The following is a 26186-nucleotide window of genomic DNA, read 5'->3' as shown; positions in this document are numbered from 1 at the left end:
TAGTGTAGGAATAAATCAACATAGAATTTACTTTAATGTATCTTGGTGTATTTTCAGAGCTTAAATTTATATTCTTACAAACTTTTATTATTTATAAATAACGCGGCTCTCTAGAGCTCTGCGAAAGTGATATTCAGAAATAAATAAATTTTATAAAAATATAAGACTATCGAACCGAAACACTACTAATCGAGAAAGAATTGCGCAATATTTCTTTCTATTTCCCCCAACAATTATCAAAATTCTTCATTTTAGTTTCATGGAAGGTATGAAACATTTTGTAACTAACAGATAAAACCTTAAAACTGAATATTTGCAAATTTTTTCCTTCTTTTTTCGAAAGGATTAGAAAATTTAGCTCAAATTCCTTGGCAATTCGTAACATTAACTTTTTACCAGTGAAGTACAAGTTATTTTTAAGAGTTTATTAAAAAATGATTAACTAATGCATTTTGAAGAATTTTGTGAGAGTGCATAATTTTATTTTATTTTATAACTGTCGTTGAGCAGTAGATCTAATTTTTAAAATTACGACCATCAATGTTCAACTCCGTAGCCTTGTAATTCAGAACCCAATCCAGAAGACAAGGGAACACCTGATCAAGTATTGAAAAAATTGGCCTTCATGGAGGACTTTTTTTGAAGGAACAAATCCGCATTTGCGTTACATGGAGAGGAAAACAACTAAATCCTCCCACAGTAAACCTGATGGCAAGGGAACTCTAACCTGCGATCCGTCTACCACTGAAGATATTTTTTGTCAGCATGGTGGTCGGTGTGAGCCGGGTGCGGAATTCGTATCGACCAGCCATTTCCGGAATTCGAGCCCTAGGCCCCAGATTGGGAGGCGAGTGCTCTATTCCCTGAGCCAGAATAGCTCAAGCAGCATAATTTAACAAATACAAAGCATTTTAGTTTTCGATATTAAAAAAAATTCCTTAAATTCAAAACATCAATTTTTCCTATCCCCCTCCGCTCAACACTAGAAAGACTGAAATACTTATATTGCCAAAAGCAGTCAAAAAATTGCGAAAGAATAATGTATAAAGAAATTTACTTAAAATTAATTTTAAATATTTTTTTAACATTATTTTCAGTTATATAACAAGTTATTAGTAAATATTAACTAAAATTCAAAATTATATGTTGTACGAAAAGTCACAAAATTCTAAGAAATTGAGTCGTCATTGTTTTTCTAATCAAATTAAAAAAGCAATCAAAATGACTTCCTTGGGCAATCTAGTGCTAAGTATTCATGACATACAGTCACTATTCGTATATTTAGTGTCTAGAACATTAATAGAACATGGATATTTATTGGTTAAAACATGAATTAGAACAGATTAATAAAATTTAACGGAGTGTCTTGTCTTTTTCTTCTTTTTCTTCTGTTTGAAGAGAGAAGAGATAACCATTGTCTTGTGCTTGTGTTTGTGGATGGCGAACAGAACTGTTGTACAGATTATCTCTATCAGTTCGTAGACTGTGAGGAGGGAAAATCCTAACCATACTCCGCTGTATCCTCCCAAGTAACTGAACAGCTCCATTGTCTGCAAATATATTACACTTGATCAATCAGCTGAACTATTTATGATTCTAATAGCATATATCCGAACAACATAAGAGCATACATCACTAAACAACATATACACCGAAGAACCATTACATTATGACCACCCTCCATCTACAACAATGGGCTCGCCCAGATTTTCATGGTTTCTCGCCCAGGAACAATGTTTTCATGGGGCACATTAGGACCCATAATCCTCATAGAACAATCCCTGGCGTCTGTAAGCTACTTGAACATAATTGCAGACCAGGTTCACCCATTCATGTCAACAGTTTTTCCTGCGGGGGATGGTGTTTACCAACAGGATAATGCACCATGTCATAAGGGTCGAATCGTCATGGATTGGTTCGAGGAACATTCCAGTGACTTTCAAGCCATGTCTTGGCCCTCAAATTCCCCTGACCTTAATCCAATAGAGCATTTGTGGTCCTACTTGGAAAATCAAATTCGTGCTGCCACGCTACCCCCTCGCAATGTGAGGGAATTGAAGGACCAGTTGGTGAGAGCTTGGTACCAGATACCTCAGACCACCTATCAGCACCTTGTGGAATCAATGCCACTGCTGGTGCTAGCAGTTTCGAGGGCTAAAGGTGGTCCTACATGTTATTATCAGGGTGGTCATAATGTAATGGCTCTTTGGTGTATATCTAAATAGCATAAAAAGATGATGGTATAAAACAGTTTCACTTTGTTTTCGATGCATTCTTATTGGTTAAAAACATCGTATGGCACAATATAAACAGAAGTATGAAACAATCATATTTCATGCTTTCACGTTTTGTCACTAGCTGTAAAAAATGTAAAATAATATAAGAAATGCAATGTAATAAAAAATATTTCATCATTTTCTACTTCGTGTTCGATTTTGTGAATGGTATATTATGCTGGTCTTTCTACTTTGTAATTAAGATCTGAAAAAAAATATTAAAACGTTCCTAGTCAATAATAACGTAATGCAGCATGTCAAATTAATTTTTAAAAAAAATTTTTTTGCATCAGTTTTCTAGCATCATTTCTTAGATATTCATTATTAACTTTCAAGTTAGAGAAAATGCGTTGCGTTGTAATGTAACTAGCCACCCAGACCCCAAAGTCAGAGAGACGATTTTCCAATCCAGCGACTTTTAATTTGAATTTTTCTTAAATATAGAAAATTTGATTCTTGATCTTATTTTAGATCAGGTAGCAAACTTTAAACGAAATAAAAGCTTACATTGACTACAGTCAATTACAGTCAGGAGGAAAATCTCCAAAAAAGAGAACAGTAAATTAGCGTCCGAGAGTTAAACCCCGTAATGTTTATACTTAATGTTGAAATAAGTTAGGAAAGCACACAAGACAACATTTGTGGTGTGTCTATTTTCTTAAATAAGCATTTTTCGATGTGTCCGCTTTTTTAAATACGCATTTTTCGTTCTGTCCATTTTCTAAAATACTCATTTTGTGGCGTGTCTTTTTTCGTAAATACGCATTTTGAAGTGAGTTCGTTTTCTTGTTTACGAATTTTGAACTATATATTTTTTTTTCTTAAATACGCATTTCAAGCAATTTTCTTTTTCGTAAACCTTACTTTCCATTTTTGAGCACTTTTTTAAGGACGCATTTCGAGTTGCGTCCAAAAATAAAAATTTAATCAACGATATTTTGTCGCTGAAGCCCTAATTGTTGTCTCATTAAAGTAATCAAACTTACATTGTATTTTGGTAAATGCCTATACTTTTTATGTTCCAGTGTAGAGTAAAAGATCTTCACCGTAGCCAGGTTTTTCCTGCAAAAAGTTACCCAATGGATTTATTTTCAAACATAAATATAATAGATATAAAATTTCAAGAGTAATTAAAATCTTACATTTTATCCTCCCAGGATCGATTCATATGAGAATGTATATGATGATTATACTAAAATAAATAAAGTATGTTACTCTCTGTCATGCAGACATTGGATGTTGCCGCTAATAGATAAATAAATAAAATAAGTGTCTCTGATAGATGTTCGGAGAAGTATATCTGTACAGTAATTGAAAAACTACGTCTTTCAAGTATAAAAGAGAAGGAAAAAAAATTTCGACCTAAAAACGGAAATTTGTCCATTTCTATGCTTAACGAACTGAAAAAAACGAAAAGCTGTACTTTCATTTGTGTTTTACTCATGTTATGTTTTCGCTTTAATCTATTTAAAGATATATACTTTAATTGGCAATGAAATCGTTTTGTCAATAATTTTGATTAAGTATTTTTAATGATTTATTAATAAAAGCTACTTTTTATGTCCCGATGATATTTATCATTCTAAAAGCAACACCTCTTAGTCGTAATCATAATTTAGCTAATAAAGCGCTAATAATAACTTTTTTTATATATATTTGAATGTTAAAATAAACATTTAATGCATGAAAAATATGCGTGGCACAGGTTCCAAATTTTAATTTCTGCTTTTCTTTCCTATTTAATGCGAAATAATATTCGGCCATCATGAAACTATGTATTACCATACTAAATTAGTTTATTTCCCACTAAACAACTCTTTGCCCACTGTGGACTTCGATTAGCGTCCATAATCGTAAAGTCAATTTTTATTTTCTATAACATGTAAAATTAAAGATCAAATTTATTACATGAAACTCTCTCACATTATGATAAACAAATGTTTTTTTCCCTTCATACTCATACTTTTGCAACAGAATTATTTTTACTGAGCGCCATCTAGTTAAGACAAGAACAATTCAAAGGCAGTCAACCTCGAACTGCGGTGGATCCAACATTTTGTCTCCGAAGGACAAAAAAAATAATGACGACTAGGAAAACTTAAATATCTCTAAGAGGATCTAGTGAAAAAAAGAACGATTTACCAGCAGTCAACCTCGAGCTGCTATGGGTCTAACATTTTGTCTCCGAAAGACGAAAAAAATAATGACGACTTGGAAATTCTAAATTTCTAAAAGAGGGGGAATATACTTACAAACTCTGTGTCTGTTAAAACTGTATCGACTTCAGATACTTCAAATACAGTGTCTCTTGGATCAGACATGAAATTATAAGAACAGTTTAGTTGATATGCAAGCAACCATTAAAATTTCCTCACACAAATTATTCATTTAACTTTTATATATTGTAAAAAGCAGGAATTACGAAAAAAAACTATCTTTTAACGACAGCACAGAAAAGTTATTTGTTGTTATCAGAATCCCCATAACCCTACTTTTACTGCCTCAATAAGGCCAAATGTAATAAGAATTTGTCTAAATACAAAGAGAAGTCTTTTCGGAAATTGAAGTTTCTTGAATTGAAAGTCTACTTCAATGCGATGAAGATATAAGTCGAGATATCATAACTTCTTCTCCTACTCATCCTAAGTGAAAATGACTCCTTTTTAGAAAAATAATGGATGCATGTTGTTCTTTCAGCATATTGGGGATGAAATTTAAAAATTCTTCAATTAATAACCTCTAGATGTGCTCCAATTCTGAGACAGTATTAATTGGAGAGTTCGTCCGAGCTGAAGATAGATCTGTTTAATTTTATAAACTTTATCATTTCAAAGAGAGCTCAGGTGAACAGCATGTCTTTTGGCGAATGTTGTTGTCATATCGGAATGTTGCTTTCATATGCGTTTCTGCCCTTTTTTCCTTCCATCCATATGATTCTCATTATTCCCTGATGAGAATATATGAACAACCCAACCAGTTACCCATCTATTAAATCATTATGTTGTATCATTCCTTATTTATATGTTTAATCAAATGTAGTTTATCAAATTTTCATTTTTTAAACTCATGATAAGAGCTTGCTTTTCGACTTAGATTATTTCAAACTTATTTTCAAGTCATCTTTTTCAACGCGTATAGGACGTAGAAGGTCCCGCAGTGGACTGATCGTTAAGACACGGCTCCCAGCAGATCACCGAAGTCAAGCATCATTGGCTACGGTCAGTGTGCGGGTNAAGTATTAACCTAATACCAAGTTTATGTATGATTGTAATATGCTTAGATGTAATCAAAATTATTTATTTATTTAATAATTGATTATTATACACAATTTTATTCCGTATATCAGCAGCAAAAAATTTTTTGCTTCTTTCTACAGTGGATAAAAAGAATTAATTTAAGCAATTTATGGTCTATCTGACATAAAGGCTTAAGTTGAGTTACTTACTATTAACTTAACATGATTGTTTTTTAAACTTCTAAGGTAATAAGTCATTTTCCTGGCATTTAAGATTTGGTGAATTTCTATTTTATTTTTTTCTCAAGCAAATGTCAATAAACTACACTGTCATCTATAAGACATTAATAAGCGTAGCTAAAGAAGTATACAAAAAAAATTTTAGATTATTTTGAAGACTTTAAATTTTAAGAAATTTTTTGGTCCGAATTGTCATGTTTCGTGAGAATCACCCTTATATGTTTAATTAAATGCAGTTTATCAAATTTTTATTTTTTAAACTCATGATTGAAGCTTGCTTTTGGACTTAGATTATTTCAGGCTTATTTTTAAGTCATTTTTTCAACGCGTATAAGACGTAGAATCTTTGAAAGGGTTTTGAAAAATAAATAAACTTATCAAGTTTACACTTATGGTAACAATCATATTGATCTACTGTAATCCAGAGAACTCTTTTTCAACCTTTCAAGAATATTTTTAAGCACTCTTTTTTTCTCATATTTATCATTGGTGCATTGAAAAAGTTTAAAAAATGTAACACTTTAACAAACTTACTTGCATGGTAATCCACATATTGATCTGCAGTAGTCTCGAGTACTCGTTTCAACCTCTGCAGCACACGTTACCTGCTCTGAAATAGCATGGAAATCATTTTGAAAACTTAGTCTCAATTTCCTTACCTCCAAAAAAATGTGATCAAAAGCGTGATAGAGTACCTTGTGTGACAGTGTTTTGATCGTACGGAAGCTTTTCATAAAACAAGCTTAGATTTTTTGTTACATAATTATCGCATGTCTTTCGTTGTAGATATTGAGAGCACCCAACAGTACAAAGCTGCAAGAAAAGCACTTTCAGATCACGTTATTTTAAAATGTAGGTAATCGAAACTGGATACTTTTCCTGAAACATTGAAGAAAAATGAATAAAGTGATTATATTAATAAATAGAAGCGTTCGTGAGGTCGCTCTTAACCATTTCCCGATCCCTGGAACAGCGAGTGAAAGGGAAAATTTTAAACCCCAATCGTTGAAACCATTTAAAAATTTCAATTAAATCGTAAAGTTTACGTTTGAAAAAAGAAATTTTCTCATTGGTTTATCCAGTCATTGACATAGATTAAATTGTAGAAGAGTCGGTTTTTTTTAAATATTTCAACTGTAATATCAATTATGTTTGCTTGCTTACAACTCTATCTAATTAAAGGGGTTTAATGCTCGTTTTCTTCAATTTATTTTCATTCGCTATTTGAAGTTAGATCAAGAGCAAACGTGGATTGACTACAAGGAGAACCACTCTTCAGACTGAAATCAAGACTGAAATCAGTCTTGAGAAAAAAACCAGTGAACTGAATTCCTTACTAAAATTAGTCTCTCTTACTAATTTGTTTTTTGAATTAATTTTTCAATACGAAATATTACTCTTTAATGAAAACATCAGTATTTTTCATAATTATTGCAAAATGATCAAATAATGATGTCACACTGCATTTAAAGAATTGGAATGATGGGGAACTTCAACACCTTCACGTATTGAAACTGAATCTGATAGAGTTTGTTTTCTTCCCACATATTTAGAAATACTGGACAAAGTTAAATTGAGTCTATTTTCTTAAAACATAAAACTTATAGAGCTAGAATTAAATAAAAATGATAAAGTGAAAAGTGATAGATGAAGTAAGATATGAAAAGTTCCAAGAAAAAATTTNTTGATTTTTGTTTTTTTTTTTTTTTTTAAATTCAGCAATTGGTGTAAAAAGAAATATGCGGTAGCTCTTACTTCTGTTTTATTTTCTGCAAAAAAGAAACTAAAAAATGTAGATAAAAAATTTTTAGACAAAATAAACAAGCCATTGTTATAATATCTGGGAAAGTACATTTGCAGTCAATGATCTATTAATTTCTAAATATTCTGCTGAACAACACTAAGCAGAGTTAATTAGTCAAAAAATAAGTTCAGTCCTGCAATTTTTTAGAGTGGTACCCATAGGCACGTGAGGTTGATGAATTAATATTAATCTTACTAAAGTTATCTGAAATCATGTGTTTATTTTTTGTAGAGTTTGGCATTTATATAAAATTAAATAATTTCAAAATCAAAGGTAATTGGAGCAAATATAAAACGCAAAATTGATGGAGAAAGGGTAGTTATACGCTTTTAAACTATTTTGACACTAGCGATGCTTAATATTATTTTGGTAATTAGCACTAATGGTTTTGTTGTAATAGGCGATGTTTTAATACTTACCTTTATATAGTACATACATACATACATTCCTTTATATTTCTTATTTGAAAGTGCTTTAAATAGACACTTTCTGAAAAGAAATGAAATGTTACCCTTGAAGTGACTCTAGTTTTCGGGTCATCATCCCACGGCAATTCTTCATAATTTGTGCAGTTAGTCTTGTAAGGGAGTGGTAATAGCAAAACGGTCATCTGAAAAAGAACAAAATCATTCTACCTATAGAACTTTTCCAATTGACTAAATGCACTACAGTACTAAATTTTTTCAAAAGTTTCATTGCAAATTTTATAAATTTCTTTGAAATTTGTATGTATGTTATTGATCGTTTATTTGTAAGTCTCGCTTGTATTCCCATACCATTCATATTCGATTGCAATGGAATTCGGTACACTAAAAAAATCTGAAACATGAGGAGAGATAAGTACAGTAACACGCAAAAAGTGCTTTAAGTAAGCGAAAATTGAAAATTAAAATACATTTCAAGATGCTTAATCGTTGTACAAGATTATTCAGATAAACTAGTAATAAATTATTTCTCCCTTAGCATCAATAACCATCTAAAGCAGTGTTGACACAGTTTCTACAAGCGCTTTAGGGTGACGAAAGTTGCTCTTTTCCATATTTTTTCTGAATGTTTCTTCCATTTTTAGTTGTCTTCTTACCTGCTTTATTTAGTTTATTTTTCATTATTCCCCACACTTTCTCTACAGGACTAAATTCAGGGGATGATGGTAGGTGGTTACTCTATTTACGTCCCACTAAAGCTGCACAATGTGCTATTGGCAGCGGTCTGGGAAACATCCTGAAGATCCCAGCACATTTTTGGATTTTCTGCTGAGGGGATAGCTCTTTTTGTTGGCAGGCCCGGTGACCACCAGGTGAAAACGAGCACTTTACAATGGAGCAGTTTTAACGAGGACCTAAACTACGCAACAGTGGTCCCGATGCTGGCTAATCAAAGTGGTCACTAACCCGCACACTGACCGCCGCTAGTGATACTTCCAATTATTGAATGCACCGTTAAATCTGTAATCTCTCTCATGCGAGAATCAAAATGAACACGCTGATAATAAAGGCTTTGCACAGGACATTATTCCAAATAAACAAATAAGATCCAGATTGCATGTTAATAAAACATATTAATGCATCCATTAAGAAACGAAACGGGGAAAAAAAACAGAAAAAAAATCATAAGAAAGCACTGAAAATTGCAATTATTTTCAAGCATATAGGATTTTCCTTTAAAAAGTCGCGTTAAATTCATAAACAAAAAGCATATTTCAGAGCGTCGAATTTGAACTCCGTAATTGCATTTCGAAGAGCTGAAGAGCGTTACGCAGGGTATTTTTTACCACAAGTTTAACAGTTAAAATTTTTTGAACCAATTACCAGGTGTTATATTTTCTAATTCATTGGCGTGCGAGAGAGCTTTTGGGAAGATGACTTCGGTCTCTTGTTATTTTCTATTTTTATTGTTCCTCTGTGTTATTGTTTGTATTCCCTGACATTGGAAATAAAATAAACAATATTTTCTAATTCTATCATACTTCTTACATTTTTCTACATTCCTTGGTAATTTAAAATTTCTAAGACTAATAGTTTTTGCCGAATAAAACAACATGCAACGACAAGTTATGTAAAACTAAATAAAAGTGAGAAAAAAGTCACAACTTAAAATACAATGACTTTCGAAAAAATTGGAGAAAAAACTCGTGATAAGTTCATAATTTAAACTGGCTCTTTAAGTATGTCAAACTTCCATTTTTAGTTGCCTTTCTGCGAGCTTTAGAGTGGCACTCATTGCATATTTTATTACTTAAAAGATCGAGCTAATTATCAAATGTTATTTTTTTATTCCATGATGCTTCACATGCATTTTTATACAAACTCCTGGAATTTTTAAGTTTCGAAATCTCTTAGTTTTTGCGCAATAAAACAAAATGTAACATGAAGTTCCTTATGATTTTTTAATGCAGAAAGAAAGTCAACTAAATAAAGTTTTACATTTTTTTTATATTTAAATGATATTGTTATCACTCAACCTTTTTGTCATCAATGGTGCAAAATTTCAGTACTGAAATGATTAAAAAAAACTATTGGCTCATAGCAGAACTTATGTACTATTATATTTTGTCTTTTTTTCTTAGCCAAAATCATAAAAACTAATAGCAATAGTATAACATTGAACATACACCGAAGAGCCATTGCATTATGATCACCCTGCTAATAACATGTAGGACCACCTTTAGNTGTATCCCTAATTTGAACTTTTGTGCTAGTTTAGTTTTTTTTTTTTTCGCATTGAGTTTCATTGGTAATGCTGGAGTTTGGAGGACTTTGTCATAGAAATGTTACGTAAATGTTTATAGAATGCATGTATAGAAATGTTTAGAAAATTTTGAACTTATAATCACTGCAAACAAAAAAAATTCTAAAAAAAAAGAAAAAATCAATCAATTTATGGCAGTTTATAGAAATCAAGTATAGTACCTTTGCGATGGCCAAGTAGTACGTTGATCCCCCAGCGATTGTTATGCCATCTGTGTGGACATCTGGCAATGAATTTCTGTCATGAACCGTAACAATAATGCCAGGGTAACGTTTTTTCTCCATTGATTCTGAACTCTCGACGTCAAGCAAAACTGAAAGATCTAAAAAAAATTGGTTAATAGGTATATTGTTTAACTCTGATTATGGTGTTAGGTTTGGAGGTGGGATTGAAGGATTAAAATATTTAAAAAATTGCGATCGCCAAACTGAGATCACAGGTTGCCGATTGGCAAAATGGTTATTGTCTAATTTTTTTTATCCTCTTTATTTGTGATATTCACCTGAATTAGTATTGACAAAGATCCAGCTTGAACTGTAGGTTAGAATTTATGATTCTTAACTAAAACAACAAAAAACAAAAATATCGTTCAAATGATGAAATTCTCCTTTATTCACAATTCAAGAAGTATCTGTTGATGCGCGGAGTAAGCACAGTTGTGAGTGAAAGTGTTAACTCACATAAAGAAACTTGAAGATTTAAACATTTCTTTATTTCATACAGTACCATCACGATACAGCGTACAACTGAAGATATTAACTATAATTACAGCTTAACAAAAGTTTTGGTACAACACCGGAAACAACAACACAGTGAAGTGACATAGTGAAGAGACAAGATAAGACACATGCTTACAACAATGCATGCCTTATATACAGATTCCATAATGATATGCACGGATGACGTCACTTACGTTATCTGAAAAGAAAATGTCTGTTGCCAACACACGACCGAAACTTAATTCTGTTGATTTAATGCTTTCAGAGGAGTAACAAAGCACTCCAATAGTATCTATGGGATCTCTCTGGTCCCATATCTCAAAAATAAACTCACCAACTTAAAGCATAACAAAATTAAAAGTGAAGAAAAGAATTCTGAAAGAATGATCAAACAGCAGTCGCCATAGCAACGCATGCAATGAAGACGCATTCGCACTGTTTACAATTACTCTTGAACACGGTTGAAAAGTGTGATGACGTCCAAATAAGGTGCACACGCCATCAAACCCAAAACAATACCCATTTTGCCAATGGGTGAAAAAAAAAATACGTATTTCGTTTGCAAGTGGAAAATGCTTGTAGCAAGAGGAAAATACTTTCTATTGCATCCATTCACAAAAAAAATGGAGAAAAGAAGAAGAAGAAAACAAAAAATGATCATAACTGTAAAAGAATAATGCACTATAAAGAATAATAAGAGTTCACTTGTTAGATACTTTCTCCCACTGAAGTAAATTAAATCTTTTCTGGTAATATACTAGCTGGTATACTCTATATTAGGAGATCTGGTATATTCTATATCAGAGAGTGAATGCACTTGTCGGAATGAGAAAGAATGTATCCTAATTAATAGCCAGCACTAAATAATTAGAATGTTTGAAGTCACCCTCTGAAATCCTTAAAATTGACACTTAATTCAGAAAAAGAACAAAAATTATCCCGGGAATTTTTTTTTTCCTTTTGGTCACCGTGCGAATGCCAATTATGAAATCGACGAACTAAAATTAGTCGGAATAATTTTTTACAACCTGTGACGTGACTAGTTTAAAATTATAATTCTGCTTTCTTGTTTTGATTTTTGGCGAAAGACCTTATAAAAACACCCTTAAGAATCTCTGATTTGTGATTGTCAACTTACCATTCGCCTCCTGCCAAAAATCCGCTTCCCTCGCTTGCAGAATTTCTCCAGCTTTGTTCTCTGCTGGGATTGTGTAACAGTTGCCATAATCTGGATCATAACTATACCGAAGATTCCTGCATGAATAAAATTATTCCCAAATATTTACACAACATATAATCTTCAAATTGAATCAAATAAATTATTTAAATCCTTACATTACATTATACTGATGGTTTTAGATTTGTTGCTTGAAACTGATTTAAAACCAAGCTTTTATTTTTCAATAGTTTAAAAAGAAAAAAAAAAGACTTCTTTTGCAGGAACGAACAAAAATAGGCTTTTTGTTTACATTTGAATATCGTAATAAATCGCGTAAATAATAACGTGTTTTATTTATCATTCAAACTTCCAGTCGATGTTTATAGCGGATTCTTTCTTGGTTGTCGTAACTTAAAAATGTCGGGGGGAGGGTCATGAAAAAATGAGTTTTAAAATTTATTATGTTTTTAAAGTTTAAAAATTTTTAAAAATCGTCTTGAGAAATTATTAGAAGATTTATTTTGAATGAAAAAGTGTGGACTTCACGATGCAAAAAATATATCTTAAGGTGACAATTCACTTTACCAAAGGTCCCGCAGTGGACTGATCGTTAAGACACGGCTCCCAGCAGATCACCGAAGTCAAGCATCACTGGCTGCGGTTAGTGTGCGGGTGGGTGACTACTTGGATTAGTCTGCGTATGGACCTAGGGTGTGCGGTATCGGTCCTCATTAAACTGTTCTACCGTAAAGTGCTTGACTTCGCGTGCAGCTCGTTGTGCTACAGAAGCGATGATGCCATCCCCTCTTCAGAGGATCAAAATTGCGATGGCATGTCTTCGGATCATCTTCAGGGATGTTTCTCAGACCGCCACCAATAGCCCATTGTGCAGCTCTAGTGCGACGTAAATGAACTGCAACAACATTACTTCAGCAAAGAAGGAGAACACTAGCCAAAGGCAGTGCTTAAGATGACCGGTAGCTCTGGTAAATGAGAGGAGGTAAAAGATTAATTCTTGCTTTTGAAGAGGAGCGCTTGATGGAAGCGGTAAGACAGGTATAATTTCGAGAGGACAGATCGAGGACGTGGTGTGCAGAAGTGAGTGGTGATCATTTAGAATAACTATATATTTATAATAGCATTTTATTTAGAACGATTTTTTCTTATGTTAACCAGAATATATAATATTAATATAAATGTATCATAAATAACCCAAAAATCGATTTTGCTAGTTTGATTACTTTAAGAGAATAATTAATTTAATTAAAATTAATGGCTACTACGCATGCAATGTAGTTAGAGATGTTAGGGTAGACAATTAATTAATAATAATTTTAATAAATACTTAATGTATTCTTATCTTCGAAACATATGTAAGAGAACTTTTTTGAACACAATAGGCTGCGTAGTGATCGCAAAATCGCATGTGTTCGCAGATATCACTAAAAATAATTAATAAGTCAAAAATCTAATTAAAAATCGGATTTCGTCTTGAATCATGTGACGTTTTTATCTGCCCTTGTATGAATTGCCGTATCTGATAAAAATAACACACTGAAGACACACTAACAAACCTCATCTTTTCATAAATGTAATGAAAACCAATATCATACTCGTTTTCAATGCCTTCTATTTGATATCACGCATTTGATACCACGTTTTTTTTTTTTCATGATGGCGGCAAGAAAAGAAACACATTTTGCTCAACATTGGCAACGAGAAAATAATTTCGGAGAAATAGACAACAAGTCAACTTTTCGTTTTGGGACGAAGCTAAATTAACAGTTAACTCAACTTAAAACCAAAACGTAAATATTTTCTTCTCACAATCCTCATCTTTACTTTGAATGTAAGAAATAAATAAGGGATCTGAAGATCGTGAAGAGGTTTCTCCCTTCCTCAAGCATACGCAGAGAAGAGCTCGTTACGTAATAGAGCCTGCTGCGTCTCTTTCCTGGCTTCGAAGATCGCTTGAATATGAGTCAAACTTTAACATGGAAAATGAAACAGTTAAGAAGCTCCGCCTCATTTAATTTGTGTATTGACTAAGAAGTTTGAACCGAAGCTCTAAAGAACATGTTACATAACTCCTTATTCCCTCTTAAAGACCCATGGAAAAGCTACTCGGCGGTTGGAGACAATTTTAATTTATTTTATAACCGTCGTTGAACAGTCGACGCAGTTTTGGGCTTACGACTACTAATGTTCAAATCCGTAGCCTTGCAAATTTGAATCTATTTCAGAAGACAAGGGAACTCCTGGATCAGGTTTTGAGAGAAATTTACCTTCACAGACGGCTTTTGATGGAACAAGCCCACATTTGCGTTACATGGAGAGGAAAACCTCCCACACTTAGTCTCAAAGGCAAGGGGGCTCTAACCCATGATCCGTCTACCACTATTTAAGTCAGCACTGTGGTCGGATGCGGAATTCGAATCGGCCAGTCATCGCTGGGATTCGAACCCGCTTTACCCAATTGGAAGACGAACACTCTGTCCACTGAGCCACCACGGCTCTTTTAATTTTTATTGACAAAGCTGCCCTAATACATTTTTATGCATCCGATTTTGGTTATTTTACAATGACATTCGTTACATCGGAACTGAGGATATTTTATGTCAGTACTGTGGTCGGTGCAAGCCGGGTGCACAATTTGTATCGACCAGTCATCGCTGGGATTCGAACTCGTTTCACCTCATTGGAAGGCGAACGCTCTATCCCCTGAGCCATCACGGCTCAGGATGGAAACAATTGAGCAACCACGTTATCACCCACTTTTCAACCAAACTGAAAGCAAGTAAGCTTTAGAATAATACTTTCCGTACGCGTCTTGTGCGTACAAGTCTTCTACATAATCTGATAAGAGTATAGTGTACCACACTTACTGTCGGCATTCTTCTTCTTTCAGTTTAGGTTCTCCGTTGAAAATGCAGCTTTGGACCATATCTTCCGCATGTCCGAGGAGTCTCTTTTTCTCGAATTTTCCCTCTCTCATCAAATCGAACATTATATCTCCGATTTCCTTCTCTGACAATGTCTGAAATTCAATCATGCCTGATTTAGCATTCTGTTTTTCAATAAACAAAAAATTAGTTTAAAAAAAAGGAAAGAAGTCATAAAATGAGCTGAAAAAAATCACCCGATTTATTTAATTTAATGTATTTGAAAATGTTGAAACTTTTTTAAAATGTGAAATATCGGAATACAGCAAAATATCGGAATTAAATATGAAATATCGAAAATGAAAGATCTAAAAGTAAGTAAAGACGTATGGGCACTATTCCATTTTAGAAGGCTGTAAAAAAAATTGTTAAACTATTTTTTACATCAATGATGAATGAATCCAGTAGTGCATATTGGTTACATTTTACCACAGTACCTATTACGTCAATAACAGTAGTAGCTATTACCACAGTTAATTTGTTAGCATCTCTTACGTCAGTAATAGTTTGGAGGATTTTTTTTTACCTCTCACGGTAACGGAATAGTTCCAAAAGTATTCTTATATAGCATAAAACTAAGTGAGTATCGTTATGAGTCATTCCCACTATTCTTAACTCTCTCTGATTTTTTTTCTAAGGAAGTTATGTACTATTGAGGAATCGTATGAGGACTTTTTCACTGAATTAATTAAATGAGCTATCTATAATCTGTAATACAATGCAATCTTCCTTCAATTATGATACGTTGTTTTCTTTTTCTAGCAGTTCTTAAGAAAAGTATAATATATTAGGCAATGTGCAATTTTTTTTGTAAATGACTGGTTTTATACATGAAATGATGGAATATAAGAAACAAGAAGAAGTTACCAGGTTTGGGTTTTCCTTACATTTCTCCTTGTAAAAATCACAATACATACTTCTTCTTATTCTGAAACAAAAATTGAAACATTTTAAGTAATCTTAATTAGTATCCTAGAAGATGTTTTTTATAAATAAATATCTGAATACCCGTTCGTCATAAGGAGTAAAAAAAGCGTAAATAATTACTTATTTAATCACTATTCATTAACACTACACAATCACACACAAGTATGAAAAGCCTAGATGAAAACAAATAAAGAGTTTAAAATACCTTCAGTTTATATTTTAGTCCTATTTTTTGTCCTTTCCCAAACTTTACATTATTAGATTAAGCAAAACACGTTTTTCACAGTTCTAACCTTGAAGCGCCTGAATACTGGGCATGTTGTAAAACATCAAATAATGAGTACAGTAAATAATACTGAGTATGTTACAAATCATCAAATTCTGAGCTGAATAGTACTGAGTATGCAGTAAATCATCGAATAAAAGGCATACTGAGTAATACTGAGTATGTTACAAATCATCAAATAATGAGTAAGCTGAATAATACTGAGTATGTAGTAAATCATCGAATAAAAAGCATACTGAGTAATACTGAGTATGTTGTAAATCATCAAATAATGAGTAAGCTGAATGACCCTGAGTATGTAGTAAATCATCGAATAAAAAGCATACTGAGTAATACTGAGTATGTTGTAAATCATCAAATAATGAGTAAGCTGAATGACCCTGAGTATAAATCATCCTATAAAAAGCATACTGAGTAATACTGAGTATGTTGTAAATCATCAAATAATGAGTAAGCTGAATCATACTGAGTATACATCGGCAAATAAAAAGCATACTGAGTAATACTGAGTATGTTGTAAATCATCAAATAATGAGTAAGCTGAATAATCCTGAGTATGTAGTAAATCATTTGAAATAAAAGCATACTGTGAAATACTGAGTATGCTGTAAATCATCAAATAATGAGTAAGCTTAATAATACTGAGTATAAATCATCAAATAAAAAGCATGCTGAGTACTTCTGAGTATGTTACAAATCATGAAATAATGAGTAAGCTGAATAATACTGAGTATGTAGTAAATCATCAAATAATGAGTAAGCTGAATAATCCTGAGTTTGTGGTAAAGCAGCAAATAAAGAGTAACTGAATGTTGCTGGGTATATTATAAATCAGCAAATAATGAGTATACTTAATAATACTGAGTATATTGTAAATCAAATAAAGAGTATACTTAATACTGAGTTTATCAATAAAAAGTATACAATACATTCAATATTTTTCGGCACCGAGAAACGACACTGTTGGTTGCGCAAAACTCCTCACAGTCTAGATCTTCTACAATCAAGCAATTTTCCCGATGAGTTAGCTATTCAGTACTAAACTCATTACTTTTTTTAAATTCAGTTATTCTTACATTTTTTTGACTAAAAGAAAATTTTTTCAAAAACGTAGCAATGTGTAAAAAAAAAAAAACTTTACATGTGATAAATACTAAGTGAATCTCTCTTGTGATTAAAAAGAACTCTAAGCTAGTAAGCAGAATTGATATCTTTTAAAAAATTAAATAGGGAAAAAGCGAAAACATGTTTAAATTTTTAAATATTCCAAATGTCAAAATTCTATCTCAAATCGTTTTATTAATAAAAACACACGTCTCGTTTTTATTATTTTCATACTAAATAAGATAGAAAACGTGATATTTAAACCTTCGATGTTTAACAATAATTCAGTTAATAATTTCAGTTTCACGTTTATTTTAATCTAATAGTGATAAAAAATATTTTAGATCAAACAAAAATAATAAAAAATAATAAATAAAGTAAATAAATCAAGTCATTCAATGAACATAAATTAAAATTTTTACCATTATACGATAATAATGATGGTTTTCTCCACTTTGCTCTACACTACGTGAAAGTACAGTTGAGAAGAGACCATTATGAAGATCCTTAATTTTTATGGGAAAATTCAAACTAGTTTTGAATCACGCCTACCTTAATAGTGATTCTTCAGACACCGATTTTGTATTTTCCTCGCTTAAATATTAATTTGTGATATTACGTTAGAAGCGTGGGAAAATACAAGGTAGAGCTTTTAATTTTCATGACTGGTAAAATAACTCATAAAAATGTTATGCGAATGACTTTTGGCCGTTAAAGTTTCATCAGTAACTTTTTAAAATCCTCTTTCAGAATTTTACCATAAGATTCTGATGTTCTAAAAATTTTCATCTTTAGACTTAGTTTTTTCATTTCCGAAAACATAAAGTCTGTAAGAGGTTTGTCCGAAAAGTATCTCTACAACCTCCGAGCAAACAATTTAATAAAAGGACTAGATTTAAAAATATGAAAGACATTTAGAAAACCGTTATTCCAGAATTAAAAAAAAAAAACATTCCGAAAAGCATACTTGAAAAGTTGTTTCTGAAACTTTTACAGCCGAATAGAGAGGAGCATTACAGCAATTAGAAATAACTAAAAAACACATCAAAATGAGTTTGTCATTTACATAACATTTTTAGGAGTTAAATTAGTTCTGAAAATTAGAGGAATGGAAAAAAGAATACCGGAAGAAAAAGTTCGAAAAAAAGTACTTTAAAAAAAGTACCGGAATTATACGAATTTAACAACAGATTCAATTCGGGGAGTTGTGCCAGAACTTAACTTAATTAAATACTTATTAGAATGAAATTACGTATTTTATTTTTTAATATATAAGGATTAATTTAAAGTTTAATGAATAGAAATGTCCCCACTTCATACTATTTAACAAATTTATTAGGACTCTCTCATAAGCAGTTCTAAAATTATTCTAAATTTCATTAATTGGACTTTTTGTATTGTAAAATAATCATGCCGTTACAGTAATCATACCTTGATTTTATAATATACAAATAATAAAATTTCTACTAATTCTTAAAAATTGTGCTAAATTATAATATTATATCATTTTTGTTAATATTTTTATCTTATCAAAATGTTTACCCCGTGAGAGACAACTTTTAATTGATAAATTGTTTATAACAATACTATATATACATAGTACAAATGTGTTTGCAAAGCTCAGTGATTAAGGCACTGAGTGAATCTTGAAGAATTGGGGTTCGAATCTCAGTGGTGGCTTGAGGACCACCCAGCTTCAGATCGATTATGTACCAATTTGTTTGGTAAGTAACGGTGAACTGTGCACAATGCTGACTAAATTGATACAACCATGCCGTTGGTCAAGAAGTTGTGGAGCCTTAACCCACATGGACCCCCCTGGAACTCAACGGACTGTTGCGGGATTGCATTATTTTAAATGTATTTATAATTAAAAATATATTAAGTACTAAAAGTTTAGTCAATTTCATACTAAACTTTGGGAGCCGTAATGGTTCAGGAGGTTCGAATCCCAGTGGTGGCTGGTCTGCACGAATTCCGCATCCGGCTTGCACGGACCAGTGGGATGACGTAAAATATCCTCAGTGGTAGAAGGGTCATGGGTTAGAGTCCCCTTAATATCAGGCTAATCGTGGGAGATTTTCGTGGTTTTCCTCTAAATGTAACGCAAATGCAGGTTAGATCCCTCAAAAAGTCCCCCGCGAAGGCAAAATTTCTCCCAATACTTGATCCAAGAGTTCCCTTGTCCTCTGAATTTGGTTTAAAAAGACAAGGATACGGAGTTGAACATTAGTAGTCGTAAACCCAAAAAATTGGGTGGAGTGTTCAACAACAGTCATAAAAATAAAATACTAAACTTTGGATCCTAATTTTTTTTTTCAAATTAATTTTCATTTATGTTCGTATAATTAATTAATTGCATTAAACTAGGATTTAACTCCCCGTATCAAATCAGACGTTAAATTTGTCCCGCAGTGGACTGATCGGTAAGACACGGTTCCCAGCAGATCACCGATGTCAAGCATCACTGACTGCGGTCAGTGTGCGGGTGGATGACCACTTGGATCAGTCTGCGTAGGGACCGAGGGTGTGCGGCATTGGTTCTCATTAAACTGCTCTACCGTAAAGTNGTCCCGCAGTGGACTGATCGTTAAGACACGGTTCCCAGCAGATCACCGAAGTCAAGCATCACTGGCTGCGGTCAGTGTGCGGGTGGGTGACTACTTGGATTAGTCTGCGTAGAGAACGAGGGTGTGCGGTATCAGTCCTAATGAAACTGTTCTACCGTAAAGTGCTTCACTTCGCGTGCTGCTCGTTGTGCTACCGAAGCGATGATGCCATCCCCTCTGCAGAGGATCAAAATTGTGATGGCATGTCTTCGGATCATCCTCAGGGATGCTTCCCAGACCGCCACCAATGGCCCAGTGTGCAGCTCTAGTGCGACGTAAATGAAGTACAACAACATCACTTCACCAAAGAAGGAGAACGCTACCCAAAGGTAGTGCTTAAAATGACCGGTAGCTCTGGCAAAGGAGAGGAGGTAAAAGGTTAATTCCTGCGTTTGATGGAAGCGGTAAGACAGGTATAATTTCGAGAGGACAGATCGAGGGCGTGGTGTGCAGAAGTGAATGGCATTCATTTAGAATAACTATATTTCTATAATAGCATTTATTTAGAATGATTTTTCCTTGTGTTAACCAGAATATATAAAATTAATATAAATGTATCATAAATGACCCAAAAATCGATTATGCTAGGCTGATTACTTTAAGAGAATAATTAATTTAATTAAAATTAATGACTACTACGGCATGTAATGTAGTTAGAGATGTTAGGGGTGAACAATTAATTAATAATAATTACAATAAATACTTAATGTATTCTTAGCTTCGAAGCATATATAAGAAAACTTTTTTGAACGCAATAGGCTGCGTTGTGATCGCAAAATCGCATGTGTTCGCAGATATCACTAAAAATAATTAATAAATCAAAAATCTAATTAAAAATTGGATTTTGTCTTGAATCATGTGGCGTTTTTGAATCATGGCCTTTGTATGAAGTGGCCGTATCTGATAAAAATAACTCACAGAATTACACACAAACAAACCTCTTCTTTTAATAAATGTAATGAAAACCAATATCATATTCAATTTCAATACCTTTTATTTGATACTACGCATTTGATACCACGCTTTTTTTCCATGATGGCGGCAAGAAAAGTAATACATTTTGGTCAACAGTAAAAACGAGAAAATAATTTCGGAAAAATAGACAACTAGTCAACGTTTCATTTTGGGGCCAAACTAAATTATATATTATCTCAGCTTAAAAGCAAAACGTAAATATTTTCTTCTCAAGGGCCTCATCTTTGCTCTGAATATAAGAAATAAAGAAGGGATCTGAAGAGTGTGAAGAGGTTTCTTCTTTCCTCAAACATGCGCAGAGAAGAGCTCGCTACGTAATAAAACCTGTTGCGTCTCTTTCCAGGCTTCGAAGATCTCTTGAATTTGAGGCAAACTTTAATATTGAAAATTAAACAGTTAAGAGGCTCCGCCCCATTCCATTAGTGTCTAGACTAAGAAGTTTGAACCAAAGCTCTAAAGAACATTTCGCATAACTCCTTATTCCCTCTTAATGACCCATGGAAAGTACCCTACTCTGATGATGGAGACAATTTTATTTTATTTTATAACCGCCGTTGAGCAACCGAGGCTTTACGACAACTTTTGCTTTACGATTACTAATGTTCATCTCCGTAGTCTTGTAATTTTGTACCCAATCCAGAAAACAAGGGAACTCCTGGATCAGGTTTTGGGAGAAATTTACCATCGCTGAAGCCTCTTGATGGAACAAGCCCACATTTGCGTTACATGAAGAGGAAAATCACAAAAACCTCCCACGCTTAGCCTGACGGCAAAGGGACTCTAACTCATGATCCGTCTACCACAAAGGATATTTTACGTCAGCACTGTGGTCGGTGCAAGCTGGATGGGTAATTCGAATCGACCAGTCATCGCTGGAATTTGAATCCGCTTCACCCAATTGGAAGGCGAACGCTCTATCTCATGAGCTATCACGGCTCAGGATGGAAACAATTGAGCAATCACGCTATCAACCCCTTTTCAACCAGACTGAAAGCAACTGAGCCTTAGAATAATTCCTTCCGTACACGCCTTGTGCGTACAAGTCTTCTACATAATCTGATAAGAGTAAAGCGTACCACACTTACTCTCGGCATTCTTCTTCTTTCAGTTTAGGTTCTCCGTTGAAAATGCAGCTTTGGACCATATCTTCCGCATGTCCGAGGAGTCTCTTTTTCTCGAATTTTCCCTCTCTCATCAAATCGAACATTATATCTCCGATTTCTTTCTCTGACAATGTCTGAAATTCAATCATGTCTGATTTAACATTCTGTTTTTCAATAAACAACTAATTTGTTTACAAAAAAAGAAAGAAGTCATAAAATGAGCTGAAAAAAATCACCTGAATTATTTATTTTAATTTATTTGAAAAGGTTGAAACTTTTTTAAAATGTAAAATATCGGAATTAAATATGAAATATCGAAAATGAAAAATCTAAAAGTAAGTAAAAACGCATGGCACTATTCCATTTTTGAAGGCCGTAAAAAATTGTTAAACTATTTTTGGCATCAATGATGAATAAATCGAGTAGTGCATATTAGTTACGTTGTGGCTTGGTGGCGCAGTTGGTTTGTCGTCGGCCCTCTGATCCCAAGTCTGCGGGTTCGATCCCCGGCCCAGACACCGGATTTTCGTAATGCAGAAAATCCTCAGCGGCCATGTCGTGTGATTATGCGGCATGTAAAAGATCCCTGGAGTGCCTTATTGCCTCTTGTCAAGCATTTCCGGCAAAATTAAATTCCTAGTGCACTTTAGCATCCAAATAGAGTCTCGGTGCTGCCATCTAGTGTGGCAGAAACTAGACGTCCAAATTAACATGACCAACGGTATCTCACCCATTGTGGTGCTCCTGAAAGAGTGGATACCACCTCTGGAGAACGCACTAGGTCTGTTCAACGGCAAGACCGATTGTGCAGCTCATTGGAAATAAAAATAAAAAAAATATTAGTTACATTTTACCACAGTACCTATTACCTCAATAACAGTAGTAGCTATTACCACAGTTAATTTCTTAGCATCACTTATGTCAGTAATAATTTTGAGGGTTTTTTTTACATCCCTCACGGTAACGGAATAGTTCCAAAAGTATTCTTATATAGCAGAAAACTAAGTGAGAGAAACAGTCCGGTGACGTGGTGACAGCGCGTTCAAGCTCACTTGTAAATATGAGTATTGCAATTTTTTGTACTAATGAAGAAAGAAGCAGTAATATGTGTGATATTCATTAACCCGTTGATAGCTATGGGAGCATATATGCGTCAATCAAGAACCATGGGTGTGGCCCATGAGCACATACGTGCTTGCGTCCCACACAAGCCATCGGTCTAGCTAGACTATAGACGCATGTGGAGGCTTTAGCTGGTTAAGTGCGTCTCAAGTGTATATCCGAAAATAGTTTATCGCATATATCTCCAAAACTAGCTGAAATCTTATACCTCGTTGCTTTAGCAACAATAAAAAATAAAATGATGTTCAATTGATCAGCTATTCAGTATTCAAATACATATATTATAACAATTAAGTCATGGCGTTTTAAAGCTAACCATTAATAAATAAAAAATATATATTGAAAATTTAATTCTATTTTATAACAGTCGTTGAACAACTGGCCCAACTTAGGGTTTAGGACTACCACTGTTCAAATCCGTAGCCTTGTAATTTTGATTCCAATCCAGAATACAAGGGAATTCCTAGATCAAGCATTAAGAGAAATTTGCCTTCGTGGAAGACTTTTTTAGATGGAACTAACCAGTATTTACGCTACATAGAGAAAAAAATCACGAAAACATCCCATGTTTAGCCTGATGACGAGGAAAGTCTAAGCCATGATCCATCTACCAATGAACGTATTTTACGTCAGCACCATGGTCGGTGAGAGTCGGGAACACAATTTGAATCGACCAGCAATCACTGTGATTCGAACCCAAGCTACCTTATTTGAAGGCGAGTGCTCCATCCCCTGAGCCATTATAGATGTTTGGATCAGTTTTGGAGCCGAAAAAGTAATGAGAGTATTTGGATTTTGCACTGCATTACAATGTCTTAAAACGCCACAGACAAAATCGAAAAAGTATTGGTTCTCCCAAGTTTGCTTCAATTTAAGCAGTTAGCAGTCAAAGAGTTAAAATATTTGCTAAAATTAAGTTAATTTACTCTAAATTAAAAACTAAAGTTAATTTTAAGGTTATGAGCCATTGCTCGGTATTTCCTATTCTGACTTAATAAGGTTATAAGCCATAGCCTGGTATTCCCTACGCTGATTTTTATGGCTGCAAGCCATTGCAGTTAGGTATCACCTACACTCTTTGTTTTTAAGATGAGTCATAGCCCATTTTTCCCTTCAAAGATTTTTTTTTTTAAGTACCGTCATACGTTTCATTCGTTTTTTTTCGACAGAAAAATGGTCAGACGTTATTAAAAAATACCTGGAACGAGAAACTACCGTGATTACACTTTAGAAAAACTGCAACAATGTTTGCAAGCAGTTGCTGGTGGTATGTCGATTGCAGAAGCTTCTCGGAAGTACAAAATCCACAGAAATACTATCTCTAATAAAATTCACAAGAAACACATGAAACGTGCTGGTAAACTATTATTTTTCTTCTACAAAGAGTTTTCTAATGAATTAATCAAACGATTTAACTCATAAAAATATATTTTATAGGACATCAGGTGAATCAGGTCGTTTTGACAGAAACTGAAGAGCAAGTTCTGACATGTTCATTCAAGCATGTTATGCTCAAATATATCAATATTATAAATGGTAATGAATATGTCATAATTATTATTTTTGAAATACAAATGTTTTGACACTCAAATGTTTTGAAATAAACATTATTTTTAAGAAAAAATTCTTCAAAAAAAAATGTTTTTTTAACGCTGAAAATTATTTTCAAACTAATATCTTTGCATATCTTGATGTTTTTGTCTTTAAAAATGTCAACAATTAACTTTTTTAACAATTTTATATCAATATTTTACTAAAAACATGATTATTAAACTGAATTCCTATCGCTGCACAGGTATGTTTTGACTTATTATTCGTAAATATTACATACAAATAATGTCAATATTGATCAAATTCACTCGTCTGAGTCCAGTTATGAATATAATATCGATAAATTTTGCTAAAGTTTGAATTGACATAGTTTTTTTACATGTCAAAGTTCAAAAACTGCGAAATCCTGCACAAAGTAGCCCCGAATGACGCTAATAAACCATTGCTCATTGTTCCTTAAACTGACTTTTTATGGTTAGGTGCCATTGCCGATATTCTCTACTCTATTTCGTTATATTGTTATGAGTCATTCCCACTATTCTTAACTCTGATTTTTTTTCTAAGGAAGTTATATACTATTGAGGAATCGTATGAGGACTTTTTCACTGAATGAATTAAATGAGATATCTTCAATCTGTAATACAATACAATCTTATTTCGCTCGAAGATCCTTTTATTATATGTTGTTTTTTCTTCCTAGTAGTTCTTAAAAAAAGTATAATATATTAGGCAATATGCAATTTTTTTGTAAATGACTGGTTTTATACATGAAATGATGGAATATAAGAAACAAGACGAAGTTACCAGGTTTGGATTTTCCTTACATTTCTCCTTGTAAAAATCACAATACATACTTCTTCTTACTCTGAAACAAAAATTGAAACATTTTAAGTAATCCTAATAATCTTAATTAGTATCCTAGAAGATTTTTTTATAAATAAATATCCGAATACCCGTTCGTCATAAGGAGAGAAAAACGTAAATAATTACTAATTTAATCGCTATTCATTAACACTACACAATCACACACAAGTATGAAAAGCCTAGATGAAAACAAATAAAGAGTTTAAAATACCTTCAGTTTAAATTTTAATCTTATTTTTTGCTCTTTCCCAAACTTTACAATATTAGATTAAGCAAAACACGTTTTTCACAGCTTTAACTTTGAAGAGACTGAATACTGAGTAAGTTGTAAAACATCAAATAATGAGTATACTATATAATACTGAGTATGTTAAAAATCATCAAATAATGAGTAATTGTTGCTGTTGTTGTTCATTTACGTCGCACTAGAGCTGCACACTGGGCTATTGGCGACGGTCTGGGAAACATCCCTGAGGATGATCCGAAGACATGCCATCGCAATTTTGATCCTCTGCAGAGGGG

General features: G+C 33.2%; 1 protein-coding gene across 3 annotated transcripts in view; it reads right to left on the bottom strand.

Moving 5' to 3' along the window:
- Positions 1 to 1296: 1296 nt before the first annotated feature.
- Positions 1297 to 26186, bottom strand: part of LOC107440663 (acid-sensing ion channel 4-A-like) — a 36528-nt gene continuing 11638 nt past the window's right edge. The window contains exons 3-13 of one of the 3 annotated variants that reach the window (XM_043049462.2): positions 25605 to 25665; positions 22110 to 22261; positions 12161 to 12276; positions 10465 to 10625; positions 8067 to 8165; positions 6447 to 6564; positions 6286 to 6361; positions 4529 to 4583; positions 3419 to 3468; positions 3263 to 3338; positions 1297 to 1550 (exon numbers count right to left, since the gene is read on the bottom strand). In XM_043049462.2, the coding sequence (XP_042905396.2) occupies positions 1344 to 1550; positions 3263 to 3338; positions 3419 to 3468; positions 4529 to 4583; positions 6286 to 6361; positions 6447 to 6564; positions 8067 to 8165; positions 10465 to 10625; positions 12161 to 12276; positions 22110 to 22261; positions 25605 to 25665 (1171 nt within the window). In that variant the 3' untranslated portion in view covers positions 1297 to 1343. The other 2 variants (XM_071179650.1, XM_071179651.1) reach the window with 2 other exon arrangements.

This window comes from Parasteatoda tepidariorum, chromosome 4 (genome assembly GCF_043381705.1).
Source record: "Parasteatoda tepidariorum isolate YZ-2023 chromosome 4, CAS_Ptep_4.0, whole genome shotgun sequence".
Lineage (NCBI taxonomy): Eukaryota > Metazoa > Arthropoda > Arachnida > Araneae > Theridiidae > Parasteatoda > Parasteatoda tepidariorum.
The sequence above is the reverse complement of the archived record's forward strand: the minus strand, read 5'-3'. Positions and strand labels throughout refer to the sequence as shown.